At 34.5% G+C, this 17,815-nt stretch overlaps 1 protein-coding gene and 1 long non-coding RNA gene across 4 annotated transcripts in view; one reads left to right on the forward strand and one right to left on the reverse strand.

Annotated features, from left to right (window-relative positions):
- LOC138691257 (uncharacterized) overlaps positions 1 to 17,815 on the reverse strand; it is a 166,370-nt gene that overhangs the window by 99,825 nt on the left and 48,730 nt on the right. The window lies entirely within an intron of this gene.
- Positions 1 to 17,815, forward strand: part of LOC138691256 (uncharacterized) — a 112,399-nt gene that overhangs the window by 21,799 nt on the left and 72,785 nt on the right. For 2 of the 3 annotated variants that reach the window (XM_069813078.1, XM_069813077.1), the window contains exon 3: positions 5,228 to 5,499. The exons of the other annotated variant lie outside the window; for it this stretch is intronic. In XM_069813078.1, coding sequence (XP_069669179.1) covers positions 5,228 to 5,499 — 272 coding nt within the window. The remainder of the gene's footprint in view (positions 1 to 5,227; positions 5,500 to 17,815) is intronic. 3 annotated transcript variants of the gene reach the window in all.

Consider the following 17,815-nt stretch of genomic DNA (forward strand, 5'->3'; position numbering starts at 1 on the left):
AATGACAAGACCACCAAGAACAGACTTATGGGGAAAATAACATGGAGATATTCCACCAACCTTCGCGTCCTGTGTGTTGGTGCTCCGACTAGCGTTGAGTACTTTATGAACGAACTGACTCTTTTGAACGACTACCGCATTTGAAATGTATTTTACAAAACAATAGGTGACTCGTGAGCGGAATGTAAACAGTGGATTCTTAAAAGAACGAACTTCTAACAGCTCTGCTCGCCAGTAGCCAATGGTGTCCCATGGATTACCATGTATAGAAGTCAGCTTTTACAGTGATGCTGCACATGCTTAATAAAAGCTATAAAAAATCTTGTTTTGTTCCATAAATTTATGCTTTTAATTTAAAGATTAAATTCGATAAAATAAAGAAACATTCTAGTTCACGCCCAATCATTCATTCCATGCACTGCAATAAAACACAGTTAAACAACTAATTTGAGTTTCCTTTCACTTGCATCAGACTTCAGTAAGTGCAAAAAGCAGAATTTATATTCAGAGTCACAACTTAACTTAGACTTAGTCGTAACTTAGCCAAAAGCTAGTGAGATTAAAGACAGGTAAAGACCAACCTTACGCCTCATTTAGTGCTGAATAACAATTGAATCGCTCATTTCAGGAACCAGTCAAGTGCCAAGTTAGCCAATTACGGGAAAATAAAATACTGTCTAGCATCAGAATAAATGGTTTGGTAGTGGTTTTAATATTTTTTTTGCAGAAAGTAGTAAATATTTCAATTCTTTTTATATAAGGAAAATTATTTTGTGTGTTTTAACTTAGCTGTAAAAAAAATACGAAAAAGTGTTTCCTTCATTCCTACTTTCACAAGTAAAATATTAAAATGTGTTAACAAGTATACTTCTGGGTTAACATTAAAATAAGTCAAGACGGAAACAAAACTAAAATTATATTATTATTTCTTCATTATTATTAGACTTATTTGACAGCTTTATTAAAATGATTCTAAATTCAAATTTGTAATAAGAAAAGCTGAGATCAATGGCACAGTGGCAAGAAAAAAGCCCCTCAGTAGTAACGTGAACAGAAAAAAAGAGAGTGCAGTTTGCTAGGGAATATGTAAATAAAGATGTTTCTTGGTGAAATGGCGTAATTTTTTCAGACGAGAGCAAGTCTAATGTTTTTGATTCAGTTGGCGAGATAAACGTGTGGCGGAAGTGAAACGAAGAACTTGAACTGAAGAATTTGCAGCCCACTGTAAAATATGGAGAGGCAGCATCATGATCTGCGGTTGCATCTCTGCAGCAGGAGTTGGAAAGATGACACAAATCGAGAGGATAATGAAGAAGGAAGACTATCTTCGTATATTAAAGCAACACTTACACAGAAGTTGGAAAGATGACACAAATCGAGAGGATAATGAAGAAGGAAGACTATCTTCGTATATTGAAGCAACACTTACACAGAAGTGGGAAAGATGACACAAATCGAGAGGATAATGAAGAAGGAAGACTATCTTCGTATATTGAAGCAACACTTCCACAGAAGTTGGAAAGATGACACAAATCGAGAGGATAATGAAGAAGGAAGACTATCTTCGTATATTGAAGCGACACTTACACAGAAGTTGGAAAGATGACACAAATCGAGAGGATAATGAAGAAGGAAGACTATCTTCGTATATTGAAGCAACACTTACACAGAAGTTGGAAAGATGACACAAATCGAGAGGATAATGAAGAAGAAAGACTATCTTCGTATATTGAAGCAACACTTACACAGAAGTGGGAAAGATGACACAAATCGAGAGGATAATTAAGAAGGGAGACTATCTTCGTATATTGAAGCAACACTTACACAGAAGTGCAGAAAAATTGGGCATAAGGGACACATTTAAATTTTTACCAGAATAACGACCCTAAACACAAATACTACCTTGTGAGGAACTGGTTCCTTTATAATTGTCTCAAAGGTATTGACACTTCTCCCCAAAGCCCTGGCCTGAACCCCATATAAAATCTCTGGGCTGAGCTGAAATCAGGAACATCAAAAATATCTTCAAATTCAAAATGTGAATTATAAGAAAAAATAAAGAAGGAATGGGCTAAAATATCCACTGAAAAACATTAATAAATACATTTATAATATGCCCCAACGCTTGAAAGTGATTTTAAGATCACTAAATGCTTTATGTTTAATTTCTACAGAAGATAAATTTAGTTAAAAGTTGAAGTGGCCGAATATTAAAGTGACTGTGCTAATAGTCAATTTTTTGTTATGTATTTAGTTTTATATTTTATAATGCAGAATAAACTGTTTAATTTTTTTAGTAGTATCTTCAAAGAGGAATTGTTGACTTCATAGTTTCTGTTGTTCATATTTGTCATTAAGATAATCAGAATAAACATTGATTTGGTTAGAAACCTAAGTGGCCGAATATTAAAGAGAGTAACTGTATCTGCAAAATCTGTTGTTTATTTAAAGAACCTAAAGGGAGATAAGTATAAGTATATGATTATGTCTCGTGACCAGAATATTGTACAAAATGGAACTATAAAAATTGGAGATTTATCTTTCGAAGAGGTGGAAAAATTCAAATATCTTGGAGCAACAGTAACAAATATAAATGACACTTGGGAGGAAATTAAACGCAGAATAAATATGGGAAATGCGTGTTATTATTCGGTTGAGAAGCTTTTGTCATCTAGTCTTCTGTCAAAAAATCTGAAAGTTAGAATTTATAAAACAGATATATTATCGGTTGTTCTGCATGGTTGTGAAACTTGGACTCTAACTTTGAGAGAGAACAGAGATTAAGGATGTTTGAGAATAAGGTTGTTACGAAAATATTTGGGGCTAAGAGGGATGAAGTTACAGGAGAATGGAGAAAGTTACACAACGCAGAACTGCAAGCATTGTATTCTCACCTGACATAATTAGGAACAAAATCCAGAAGTTTGAGATGGGCAGGACATGCAGCACGTATGGACGAATCCAGAAATGCATATAGAGTGTTAGTTGGGAGACCGGAGGGAAAAAGACCTTTGGGAAGGCCGAGACGTAGATGGGAGGATAATATTAAAATGGATTTGAGGGAGGTGGGATATGATGGTAGAGACCAATGGCTGGCTTATATGAGGGCGGCAATGAACCTCCGGGTTCCTTAAATCCAGTAAGTAAGTAAGTAAGTAAAGGGAGATCAGTTTTGTAAATTATTATTTGCCTTTGTTATTTAAACTCAATAGATTCTACAAACATTTTGGAAGACAGTGAATATAAACAGATTTATAGGCTTACTTTGGAAAAAGCTATTCGATTGCCATAAATTATTGTATTATAAGTATGTACCTTACTCTCTATCCGTAGTAATATCACCATCATTTATAGCCTATATAGAAATATTTTGACTTTCCCTGTCGTTGCGGACTTGAGACTTTCAGTGCTGATAACACCGGCAATGATGGACAGATGTGCCTTCTACAATCTCCCGGTTTAGAACTGCATGTCACTGTTACATCAGTGGCGTTTCATCATTCAGGTAAAATTTCTTGCCTGCCTTAGACCTCATAACGGAAATACGCTACTCTAACACATTTATTGTTTATTGTTAGTAAAATAACATGTACAAAAATGCAGTCTTAATTCTTCCCTGAAGGAGTAAAAACTCGAGCTCAAGGAGTTATATAAACACATACTTAACACAAACAAAGGTATTTATTTCACACAAAGTGGGTCAAGGAAAGAAAAATTATATGAATAAATTAACTTTAAAAATACAATTTCAATTTTAACAATTTAACTCATACAAATACATATACATATTAAATCAATATATATTCTTTAAAAATTAAATTCCTAACCAGTTGAGCAGGTTTAGCATGGCTAAGATTGGGGGGCATGGAAGGGTAATAAAATTGTCAACGAAGAAAGAGAGCGCCTTTATCCACTGTGCGTAGAAAAGGACTCCTATAGCCATATTTTATTGCGGTGTGTCGAATTGGAACATATCCGGAGAAAATATCTACCACCCTCGATTCTAAGTCAGAATAGGAGTTCGCTTGCATGTCTTAACCTCATGGGGAATAGAGAATGCGAACAAAAGACTGGATTGTTCCTCTTCAAGGCGACACAGATTAGAACTTCAGCTGTTGAAGTTTGTGATGCAAACTGAAGAAGGGATAATAGTATCTACTCAATTATACACTTTTATGTCTGTTTTAGGTTAGGATATATTATATAATGTGTTTTGTTTGTGCCATTTTCATTTTAATCTGTGTGTTATTTTGGAGAGTGGTTGGATCTAATCATACGTGAGGGGGATGAAACCTACAAAGTAGGACTTGTTTTAGGTACAAAGCACGTACGGTCAGAAGACTCATGCATTGGATTTGAGAGAAAATTATGATAATACAGTACATCTGTATGTATAATATTACTCAATAAATCCGTCCATCTGTCTATCTATCTATCTATCTATCTATCTATCTATCTATCTATCTATCTATCTATCTATCTATCTATCTATCTATCTATCTATCTATCTATCTATCTATCTATCTATCTATCTGTCTGTCTGTCTGTCTGTCTGTCTGTCTGTCTGTCTGTCTGTCTGTCTGTCTGTCTGTCTGTCTGTCTGTCTGTCTGTCTGTCTGTCTGTCTGTATGTCTGTCTGTCTGTCTGTCTGTCTGTCTGTCTGTCTGTCTATCTATCCTCCTTGAAATAAAATAATGTCTATCTATCTATCTATCTATCTATCTATCTATCTATCTATCTATCTATCTATCTATCTATCTATCTATCTATCTATCTATCTATCTATCTATCTATCTATCTATCTAAATTCCTATCGCTATTTTTGAAATTTATGATACTAAAATTTCCAAATTTGGGTACTTTTCAATTATTATATTATATAACCTTGGACCAAAGTAGTTACCATGGCTAAGAGCTGTGCTTGTGAAACACTTCGGTTCCTCTAATCGTATAAAATCGAATCCTTTACTAGCCAGTCTACATGTATCTCCAGCAATTCACTACTCAGGATTGTGATTGCAATTATACAATTATTATTGGTCATTTGTCTTGATACTGAGAGAAGATCCATCGAATGGTATTTTAAGTTCACCGAGTGTAGTTAAAATGTGTCCCTACGCATAGACTTCGTTACTGGGATCCGCTACCCCGAGAGAGACCGCCACTGCGTGAAGTCGAGTTTAATGATGTCAGTATAGTGACGTGAGGCGCATACATTACATAACAGTAAATGGATGGCGGAGAAGGGCAGCATTGGAGGGGAGCAGTGCATACTGGAGCAAGTCGGGTGGACTGTCCTCCAGGAGCGCGAAACGTCAAGTAGCCTAATGTGGATGGCGATGGCAACCAAGAACGCACGAACCTTCTGGGAGCGCCGAGTGGCGGAGGAGGCGTCCAGGTACACGGGAACCTGCACCAACTTTGCCGGACACACCCTCTGCACTCCGGACGGCACATTCGGACGAAGCCACAATGTCTGGGATAATATATACTGCACCAGTGAGTACCCATGTTTTCATGGCCAATCTTGAACAAACTTGTCGTGCCTACCCGACAATAATTTCAGTCAGAACTTTTGTCTGTAAATAAGTTCATCGAGGAGCCAATTAGTAGGTTATTTGCTCAAAGAATCGGTAAGCCATTGAGACTTAACTAAGTAAACATTTTTATTCAGTGAGCCGGTTTAAACCAGTGGCACAATAAGTTACTAAGCCAGTTTAAGTTAGTAAGCCTGTACTGTATGTCAGTAAGCCGATTTTAGTCAGCAAACACGTTAAAGTAAACTGATCTATGTCAGTAAGCAGACGGGTCAATGAATCAGTATATCACTGAGTTACTGAAGCACGCTGTCAATGATTTTGTTACTAAATCACTCAGTGAATGACTCAATGAGCAATTCAATAAGTCAGTCAGCATGTCAATAATTAAATAAGTTGTAAAGTCAGCAAATCAGCCAGTCAATCAATTCCTCTATCCTACAGTATATTCTTGTTTTCTATGTTTGGCTGTCTGTCTCTATCTGTCGCTTTATAACAATTCACTGAACAAACCTTCAACACTTCTTTGAGGTATTTCCATTAGCAGGTCACTAACGCTACTTCAATAATGCACATTATTTTAACAGCTGCAATATGTATGTATATATGTATATATATATTTATTTATTTATTTATTCACACTGCAAATGGGTATATCTTTTATCATCCAATCTGCTGTTAAAAAATCTGAAAGTTAGAATTTATAAAACAGTTATATTACCTGTTGTCTTTTATGGTTGTGAAACTTGGACTCTCACTTTGAGAGAGGAACATAGGATAAGGGTGTTTGATAATAAGATGCTTAGGAAAATATTTGGGGCTAAGAGGGATGAAGTTACAGGAGAATGGAGAAAGTTACACAACACAGAACTGCACACATTGTATTCTTCACCTGACATAATTAGGAACATTAAATCCAGACGTTTGAGATGGGCAGGGCATGTAGCACGTATGCGCGAATCCAGAAATGCATATAGAGTGTTAGTTGGGAGGCCGGAGGGAAAAGGACCTTTAGGGAGGCCGAGACGTAGATGGAAAGATAATATTAAAATGGATCTGAGGGAGGTGGGATATGATGATTTGAGAATGGATTAATCTTGCTCAGGATAGGGACCAATGGCGGGTTTGTGTGAGGGCAGCAATGAACCTCCGGGTTCCTTAAAAGCCAGTACGTAAGTAAGTAAGCAATTGGGTATAACCCGGTGGCAGTGGTAATTAATTACACTCAATAATGATAATAATAAACAATTAAAAATAAATTAATAATAATACTAACAATAATAATCAATACTAATACTAATAATAATACTAGTACTAATAATAATAATAATAATAATAATAATAATAATAATAATAATAATGATAATAATAATAACAGGGAGAATCCTAAATTAAATGAAGCACGATCACTTAAAATAACATTTAAGATAAATCTAATTTGTATCTTAACCCTGAGTTCGAACTAAAACCCACGAGTACGATTTGTTCATACCTGCACAACTCCTTTCAGCACTACACTCATTTCGCTGTCAACTCACTCATTGCACTGGAACTAAGATACACGTTTCACTGATTCTATCCTGATTTCAGTAACATTTCAAAAACATTTTACTGTTCAAATACTTTGCACTGCCACTATAAACCATAAAGCTTCACTGACAGAAACACACTTCACTGACACAACACACTTCTTCACTGACACAACACACTTCTTCTGATACAACAAATCAATAACAAAATATCAATTACACCCTTTAAATAGTGTGTATAATATACTACCTTCTATTAGTAAAGTCCTTAAGTCTATTTTTAAATACATTTTTGGTTATCGGTAAAGCCTTTAGTAAGTCTGCACGTAAAGCATTCCAGTCCCTGATATACTTCTTTCGTCATAGCTGTACTTATACGTTCACTTAACTTTAAACGTAAACCGGGTGAACCATTTGCGTTGATGTTTCGAAAAAAAAAAACGAAGCATTTTAGAAACGTTTTAAATAAAATTGTATTCACTTTAATAGGTAAAGCAAACAATATTATTTATGTTGTATTTCAAGGACTTCTGAAGGTCATTTGAATTTACTTTTTTAAGGGAAGCCTACAGTTTTTAATTTTTATTCTAAATCCTAATACAAAAATAAACGTTTATATGTATAAACCATTTTTCAATTTAGCATTTAAGTTAGTTTCAGAGATATTTGAAAAGTAAAAATTGATAAAAGTGATTTATGCATGTCATAATCATCTAACATTTTATTATAAAAGAAAAAACGTAACATTCAATTAGATTATTTTAACGAGAAAGTTGAATTGAAAGTTGATCGATGCACAAACGACTACAATAAACATGGAGGAGAGCATACAAAATGCTTGTGCGAATATTGAGAGAGCCTGCTGATCCGGAGTTGCGCTCGGGCGTGGAGGTTGGGTTTTTCCGAGGTTTTCCCCAACCGAATTTCAACACTCGAACATATAATTCAATAGTAAGCTTGAAAAATTATACAGAGACATCATTATATTTTTACTAACATTTTTAATATTAACCTGGTTATACCTTAGGATTAACGGTTGAGAACTGGAAACACCGTTTGCTACCCCTTTCCACGACCGGAGTTCGATGATACTGGCGTAAAAGAAAAGTAGTTCATCCATTTACGTAAAGTAGGAAATATCGCGCAATTTTCAGTTTGATAATTTCCAATAAGTTTTTGTTTAATCAAAATACAGTACTGTATTAACAAAAAGTGCTTTTATTCACAAATTGAGCTATCCATGCGAACGTATTCATTATGCAGTGTATATTATACTGTCTACAGCACATTAGCGTACAATTTAGAGAATGAAGTTAAATTGAAAAATAATCATAATATGGATATTTAAACACATATTTGAAAATGGTGGCCGTTCATTTCGATACAGGCTTCAGTTCTTTTGTGACTATTATCGCACTATAGACTATTGCATCTAATTCCAATTGCCAGTTTCGTCCTTCGTACTAGTAACTCATGTTGAAATAATTCTATACCTACTCTATAAAAGAGTACTTTACGTACTGTAAATTCAATCTTCACTTCTGCTTGATCCGAAAAGATAAAATTACTCAGACATGCTAACTACTGTCCGTCCAAGTGGTTTTGTCGCAGGGTCGTAGAAAGGGGGGAAATCACGTGACAATTAATTAACGAGGCCCTTCTATTTAAGTTATTTTAAACAGTTGCATAAAATTACGTAGACGTCCAATTCCTAACAGAAATTAATGTTTTCAGAAAAAAGCTAAGACAGCCCAGCCACTAGCCTCTACAGAGGGGCGAGCAGAAGCGGGTAGGGGAAACCGGGATGGGACGTAGGCAAACGGACGACAGTATCTGTGCGAGAATATGATTCAATATTGAAAGCTCTTTCGTCAGTGGAAAATGCGAACATATTTCTGGAAGGTACTACACTCACTAACTCAGTACTGTTTGTGTTTACTATGACCGTAAGGCGACTTTGATTGTATACGCTTGGTTCTGTGTGGAGAACGGTTGAAAGTTTACTAGTGGAGGAGGTGGGAGTGAAGTACATTCAAAAACTCTGGTGCAAAAAAAATTGAAGTAAAAATAAAATGATGTCCCTGTATAACGCAATAATGTAAAATTTATTATATTATAATTATAAAAGAACGAATTTATCACTTTTTCTAATACATTTTGCTTGATACCAGAATTTCGAGATAAATTAAACGGAGACCTCCGCTGTGACTTCACCAGAGCCAATCAACAAATTCGATTTCTGGTACGAAAATTGAAGTTTATTTCCTTCCATAGAAATCGTGTGCAACTCTTTTCCTGTCTCTGTCCTACGTTGTCTTAAATGGTGTCTATGCACCGTGATAACCACATCCGGAAGTAGCGCTACTTGGCGACTAATTCGTCTGAAGGGTCCAACCCTCGAGAATTCAAGTAAATCTGTGTAAATAAGGTTGCACTGAGACTGATAGGAGATCGTTAGTTACCCGTTGACCGAACTTTGAACGGTTCTAGTTCAAACATCAAAGATGAGTTTGGTTCGGTTATTCGTAATGTGATAATCTGACAACTTGGCACCAATCATGTGCAGTTATCTACAAATGCGAAAGCATCTCCGTGTTTCTTCCCGACCTCTGCTAGCCAGATGATGTGAATTGCATTTTAGACATTGGATGAATTGTTTCACCTGTAATAGCATAATCGAGGCGCAGTCCTCAAGACATCCCCGCTTCCAGTAATAAAGTTGAGTACGGGTACTATACCTTTCTACCGATTGTGATTTTAAGGCTTCATATAATTGAAAGTCTAGAAGTGTTTAATTCTTATGGTTTTGCCTAATTTGACAAGGTGTAGATTCTTGGGCGTATTTTAACAATTTTGTTAAAAATTATGTTCAATAAAGAAACCACCTATACATTACTTTTTTACTTTTTACTTTTACTTTCTAGTGGAAAAACTTGGATTGATGCTTATTATAACGCAAATTGCGGCTTAAAAATAATAAAAAAATGGTTCGATTTAAATTCACTTGTAATTAAAAAAGATAAAACAATAGCTATCCCATTTTCTTTAAATAAAGGTAATAAACCAATTTCATCTACTCTACAAATTAAAATGCATAATTTTATTGTTCCCATATAAATTGCAATTGTTCAGTTATTAATAAAGTTAAGGAGGTTAAATATTGATAATCATTTAAAATGGAATGATCATATTCATTATATTTGTAATAAATTACGTAAAACATTATATTACTTTGTTATTCTAAGAAATATTTTGTCAATTAACTGTATACGTATAATTTATTTAGCATTATTTCAATCTATATGTATGGTATTATAAGTTCGGGTGGAACTTACAAATCCGACATATATCCGTTAATTTTACTACAGAAAAAAGTATTAAAAGTTTGTTTAAAAAAGCAGAAAGATTACCCAACTGAATTGTTGTTTAAATATTTCAAAGTTTTCAACATTAAATAAATTTATTATTTTATTCTATTAAAATATTTTCACAGAAATCTTAATAACTTTGAAAGATATATACATAAATATAGAACTAAAAATACGAATTTTCTGCGTTTGTCTGTACCTAAATGTACTCGTAAAACCAATGCAGCTTTTTATCATAGCATGAGTCAAGGTCCCAGATTATTAAACAAATTTTATTCTAATATTATTTTAACCACGAATCCTCTCCAAATTAATAAAAAATAATAAAAATTTGTATTGAATTTATAGTTTGGGTTTAAACATATTAAACACTTTTTAATCTGTATTCACTCTCAATTTTAATTTTATTTTTGTCTGTATTGGAATCCCCTCCTGAGCACGAGTCTTACTCATTCAGGAGTGGCTAGTTTATCTTACACTGTATTAATTTATATTCATTTCAAACTTACTAGCAATAAAAATAAATAAATAAATAAAATAACGGTGTGTGACAGAATAATTACTAAGTATCTTTTAGAGTAAACGCAGCTTAAAAGTTCAATGAACTAGTGAAGCCATTTTTCATAAATAAGTATTAAAAATAACACACAATATTTCAATAACTTTTCTCCCGACTTTCTCCAAAATTTTTACAAATTCCTTCTACCACCACCACCACCACCACCACCACCACCACCACCACCACCATTTCTAATCCTGAAATCATGTTGATTAATTCCAATAAACATTTATAACTCACAAGTTAATTGATATTTTTTGCAACATTGCAATACCTTTTCCAGTTATAAAGTAAAAATTGTGAATATGTTTTGTTAAATTGATTACTTTACGACGCTTTATCAACTGCTACGGCTATCTAGCGTCTGAATGAGGTAAAAGTATTAATGCCAGCGAAATAAGTCGAGGGTCCAGCGCCGAAAGTTACCCAACATTTGCTTTTAATGAATTGAGGGAAAACATCGGAAAAAAGCCTCAACCAGGTAACTTGTCCCAACCAGTATTTCAACCCGGACCCGCTAGTTTCACGGTCAGGGATGCTAACCGTTACTCCACAACGGTGGGGGTGACAATGTTGATTGTCGTTTTCGTAGTAGGAAATCATAGCCTTCAGTATCGTTTGTCAATGAAGCCAAAATGAAAAATTTCCTTCGGAATATGTATGGTAAGACTTTCTTGTGTTAAATTTCAACTTACCTCGTTTACTTGTTTCGACCTATTTATGGGTCAGCTTCAGAACTGGTCGTTGTTGGTCTTGGTGCCACTTGTTCTATTTCCTGTGAGGGTATATTCCTGTGGTATAGTGTAGAGTCAAAGAGCGTGTGTGTTTTGAAGTTGAGTTGTGTGTTGAGAATTTCGTTGGGGTGTGTTTTTGTGTGTCTGTATATTTCATATTGTTCTAGTGTGTTTAGTTTCTGGCTTTTTTGGTGGATGTTTAGTATTTCCATATCTGTGTTGATGTTTCTGTGGGTGTGCTTAGCATTTGTGATGTGTTCTGCATATGTGGAGGTGTTTTGTAATTTTGTTATGGCTGTGATGTGTTCTTTGTAACGTGTTTGAAACGAAAAATTTCCGTAAGAATTTTAGTTCAATAATGATGATTTTGTGAATTGTGTTAGCTGTTGCTGTTTTAAATTCGTCAATGGGACGTACACGACCTTCTTTATCTACGTGGTAAAGACAGCGCTGATGACTACACATAGTTCAATTCTGATATGATCGGAAATTGACAAGAATATCTTATCACTTTATCAGTTACCATATACACAGGTTTGATTCAGAAGAAATAGTAAAAATTTTAGGGTGTGGTACTTGGACTGTTCTGAGTAAAAACGTTCCTATGAACATGAGTCCAATTTTCATGGTTGTGGAGATACAGCTGTTTTAATGTTACACAAAACAAGCGTTACATATGGCAAGAAGGAAAAAATAAATAGCTTACTGATTACATTTATTGCTTATTTAGGCCTACATAGTATCAACACATTTCAACAGTTCAAAGTAATAGTTCAAAAATTCTACCACCGGCTTCAATACACTTTTCCGCTCTGTAGACAACACTAAATATTGCCCTTCTGAGGTCGTGTCATTCTTTAATGAGAGCACTGTTCATAATGCGAGCGACAAATTCATCCTTTGTGTTTACTTCAGGTTTGGTACGCTTCGCCTTTCATTTATTCCATAGACAAATCGAAAGAAGTAAGGTCTGGGGACCTTGGTGGCCAATGCAGTGACTACCATCGTCCGGGGAATGTGAGATGATTTATATGATGTTTCACCTGACGGTTCAAGTGTACATGGGCTCCGTCACATTCTGGAAGAACATGCTCATCTTGTAGCCTACGGAATCCCCCCAGAAAGGCTAGTAGCCTTTTGCATTGTAAGACAATTTAGTAACATAGTAGACCCAATTTATCGCTCCTTCATACTATTTATAAGGCTTGTTATGAGTAACATTCAAACAGCTGTATTTCCACATTCATTGAAAATTTGATACACTTCATATGAAGGGGTTAAGTACAGCTTACAGCAGTAAAATTTTCGAAATATTCAACATTTTTTCCCTCCATTACTGTATCTTGTAAAATAATGAAAATTAATATGTGTGAAATACTGTCTTCTGCTATATGAAAAAAATATTTTTACGATTTTGAAAAAAAAATTATTTACATTTTATTTTTCAAAATTCAGTTCACTGTGCAGTGATGAAGCATTTCCCACATAACTCAAAACCTACCCAACATTTTGTGATGACATTTTTGTGTGTATTTCTGTATTTCATATCTACAATATGATACAAGATCACTTCTCTATCTTTGATAGATTGTTTGATAAAAAAAATAAATTTTTAAAATAAGGTGAAATGTCAGTATTTTCTTCTAACACAACATAAAAAACATTATTTATTAATTAATATAGTTTAAAGAGAATGATATTGTAAACATGAGTTTCAGCAATAAAATAAAAGAGAGACAACATGAAAAAGTTAACAAGTTTATGAGTTATGAGGGAAAAACTTCATCACTACACAGTAAACTGCCATCATTTTGAATTTTGAAAAAAAATTTATATAAATATTTTTTTTTTAATCGTAAAATTATTTGTTTCACACAGCAGAAGGATAATGTTTTACACATACTAATTTTCATTATTGTACAAGATACAGTAATGCAGGGAAAAATGCTGAATACTTCCAAAAATTTTACTGCTGTAAGCTGTACCTAACCCCTTAATTGATATTTTTGCAACATTGCAATACCTTTTCCAGTTATAAAGTAAAAATTGTGAATATGTTTTGTTACGCTGATTATTTTACGACGCTTTATAAACTGCTGCGGTTATCTAGCGTCTGAATGAGGTAAAAGTAATAATGCCAGTGAAATGAGTCGAGGGTCCAGCGCCGAAAGTTACCCAGCATTTGCTTTTAATGAATTGAAGGAAAACACCGGAAAAAAGCCTCAACCAGCTAACTTGTCCCAACCAGTATTTCAACCCGGGCCAGCTAGTTTCACAACTGTGGGCGTGACTATGTTGATTGTCGTTTTCGTAGTATAAATCGTAGCCTTCAGTGTTGTTTGTCAATGAAGCCAAAATGAAAAATTTCCGTAAAAATTTTAGTTCAATAATGATGATTTTCTAAATTGTGTTAGCTGTTGCTGTTTTAAATTTGTCAATGGGACGTTCACGAATCCTTTATCTACGTGGTAAAGACAGCGGTGATGACTGCACATAGTTCAATTCTGATATGATCGGAAATTGGCAAGAATATCTTATCACTTTATACACAGGTTGATTCAGAAGAAATAGTAAAAATTTTAGGGTGTGGTACTTGGACTGTTGTGAGTAAAAACTTTCCTATGAACATGAGTCCAATTTTCATGGTTGTGGAGATATAGCTGTTTCAATGTTACACATAACAAGCGTTACATGTGGCAAGAAGGAAAAAATAAATAATTTACTGATTACATTTATTGCTTATTTAGGCCTACATAGTATCAATACATTTCAACAGTTCAAAGTAATAGTTCAAAAATTCTACCATCGGCTTCAATACACTTTTCCGCTCTGTTGACAACACTAAATATTGCTCTTCTGAGTTCGAGTCATAGTTCTTTACGGAGGACAGCGCTATTCATAATGCGAGCGACAAATTCATCCTTTGTGTTTGCTTCGGGTGTTGTACGCTTCGTCTTTCATTTACCCCAAGACAAATCGACAGGAGTAAGGTCTGGGGACCTTGGTGGCCAATGCAGTGACTACCATCGTACGGGGAATGTGAGATGATTTAAATGATGTTTCACCTGACGGTTCAAGTGTACAGCGGTTCCGTCACATTCTGGAAGAACATGCTTCTCTTGTAGTCAACGGAACCCCCCCCCCCCAGAAAGGCTAAGTAGCCTTTTGCCTTGTAAGACAATTTAGTAACATAGTAGACCCAATTTATCGCTCCTTCATACCATTTATAAGGCTTGTTATGAGTAACATTCAAACAGCTGTATCTCCACATTCATTGAAAATTTGACACATGTTCATATGAAAGCCACCGGCGTGGCTCAGTCGGTTAAGGCGCTTGCCTCCCGGTCTGAAGTTGCGCTCTGGCGCGGGTTCGATCCCCGCTTGGGCTGATTACCTAGTTGGGTTTTTTCCGAGGTTTTCCCCAACCGTAAGGTGAATGCCAGGTAATCTATGGCGAATCCTCGGTCTCATCTTGCCAAATACCATCTCGCTATCATCAATCTCATCGACGCTAAATAACCTAGTAGTTGATACAGCGTCGTTAAATAACCAACTGAAAAAACTGTTCATATGAAGGGGTTAAGTACAGCTTACAGCAGTAAAATTTTCGAAATATTCAACATTTTTTCCTCCATTACTGTATCTTGTAAAATAATGAAAATTAATATGTGTGAAATACTGTCCTTCTGCTACATGAAGAAATATTTTTATGATTTTGAAAAAAAAAAAATTACATTTTATTTTTCATAATTCAATTCACTGTGCAGTGATGAAGCGTTTCCCACGTAACTCAAAAACTATTCAACATTCTATGATGGAAATTTTTTGTGTGTATTTATGTATGTCATATCTACAATATGGTGTAAGATCACTTCTCTATGTTTGATAGATTATTTGATAAAAAAATCAATTTATTAAAATAAGATCAAACGTCAGTATTTTCTTCTAAAACAACATAAAAAATATTATTTATTAATGAATGTAGTTGAAACAGCATGATATTGTAAACATGTCCTTCCTTAAGGAGATTCAAGAATAATTTAAAAAGTTGTGTATAAAGTGTATATTAAAATTAAGGCGACATTTAACATTTAATTTTTTAAGGAGACATGTATTTATTTAGCCTGACGAGTTACTTCCTTGGTTTGAATTGTAAATTATTTAAAAATAGCGTGTAAGAGGGCCTTAGACTAGAAATGTTTAGTTTAAATGTAGTTCTGTTTATAAGTACAGTATGCATAAGGGTGTAATTATTTGACTTATTTGAACTGTTGTATCAGGGAAGCGAGGTGAGTCAGTGAAGTTATGGTTTTACAGTGCAGTGAATAGTTCCGATCAGTGATAATTTATAGCTTCAATGAAATGTGTTCTATAGTGTCAGTGAAATGTGTGCTAAAGTGTCAGTGAAATGCGTCATAGTGCCACTACAGTGAGTGAGATGAGAATAAAGTGAAAGACTATTGAAACTTATGTAGGGCCTATACATAATAATGTAGGTTGTAATGTAAAATTAGGTATTTTATTTATGTTTTATTATTATTGTGTTAAATTATATTGTGTATTCTTATTTTATTGTGTATAAAATTGTAGGCCTATTGTGTATTGTATAATTGTATTGTGTATTGTAAATTTATTGTGTATTGCTTATCTTTTCTTTATTGTGTATTGTTTATATTGTATATACCACTGCCACCGGGTGCATGCCCACTTGCAGTGTAAATAAATAAATACATACATACATACATACATACATACATACATACATACATACATACATACATACATACATACATACAGCAATAAAATAAAAAAAAGATAACATGAAAAAGATAACAAGTTTACGAGTTATGAGGGAAACGCTTAATCACTGCACGTGAACTACCACCATTATGAATTTTCAAAAAAATACATATATAAATATTTTTTTAAATCGTAAAAATATTTCTTCATATAGCAGGACAATATTTTTTCATATACTAATTTTCATTATTGTACAAGATATAGTAATGGAGGAAAAACATGTTGAATATTTTTAAAAAATTTACTGCTGTAAGCTGTACTTAACCCCTAAAACGTTTTACTCAGAATAGCCCGTATTACCACCCTCTAAAATATTTACTGTTCCTCCTTAATCAAACTGCAGACCTGCATCACATTGATATGTTGAATGGCCAACTGTCCGAAGACAGGTCTGAACCTCACAAGTGATACCAACAAAGCATCATTAATGAGGAAACTAGACCAGGAGATAATGGGGTAGGGTAGCCAGTTCCTTTCCCCCTCCATTGCATACATTGCTGACTAGCTACATATTACACTAATCAGACTTCAGATGCATACAAACAATTGTTCTTCCTCTGACATATCGACAAGTGAGATATACTGCCTGATAAGATGTACATATCAGCCAGAACATCAATCAGAGACACACATTGATATTGCTACACAAATTCTGTAAGTGGTATTCCAAGTGATATTCACATAACATAGCATCGAAACAGTACCTTAAAAATGTGGTGTGAGATTTTTCGGATTTTGCATCGTGCTATAGGTGCTACCCATTGTTTCCTTCGTCAAGGGAGACAAGGAAATGGGAGATCATCTCATACCAAGACCAGTCTTGGAAAAAAGGGTTCCCTTCCTTTGCTTTCCCTGATGGATCCGAAACATTGATGTTTCACCATATAAAACAGGGCAAAAACCAACAAACACCGCACAGTAAAGTTTCAAGTCGTATTGCACATACGACGACCGTTCAGATCTTTCCTCTTTTTACTTATTTTAACTTTTCGTAAAATGGGGGAACTTTGGAAAGCAGCGGTAACACTAGTAGGCCTATACATCGATGAAACTTTGCCAACAATGATTCTGGGCTGGTTCCATTTACTCCATGAGTGAATTTAGATAAAATCTCTGATACAGAAGGCGAAGGAGAAATTAGAAAATCGCTTGATAAGTGTATTGTAGAAAGTACGGTATTTATTGCATTGTTTGTGTTGTATTATAGGTATACGAGTATGTTCGTGATTCCATTTTCGTTCAGTAGATAAATGGATTTATTTAGCAATATCATACATACAGATGTAGG

The sequence above is a fragment of the Periplaneta americana genome, chromosome 16 (genome assembly GCF_040183065.1).
Source record: "Periplaneta americana isolate PAMFEO1 chromosome 16, P.americana_PAMFEO1_priV1, whole genome shotgun sequence".
NCBI lineage: Eukaryota > Metazoa > Arthropoda > Insecta > Blattodea > Blattidae > Periplaneta > Periplaneta americana.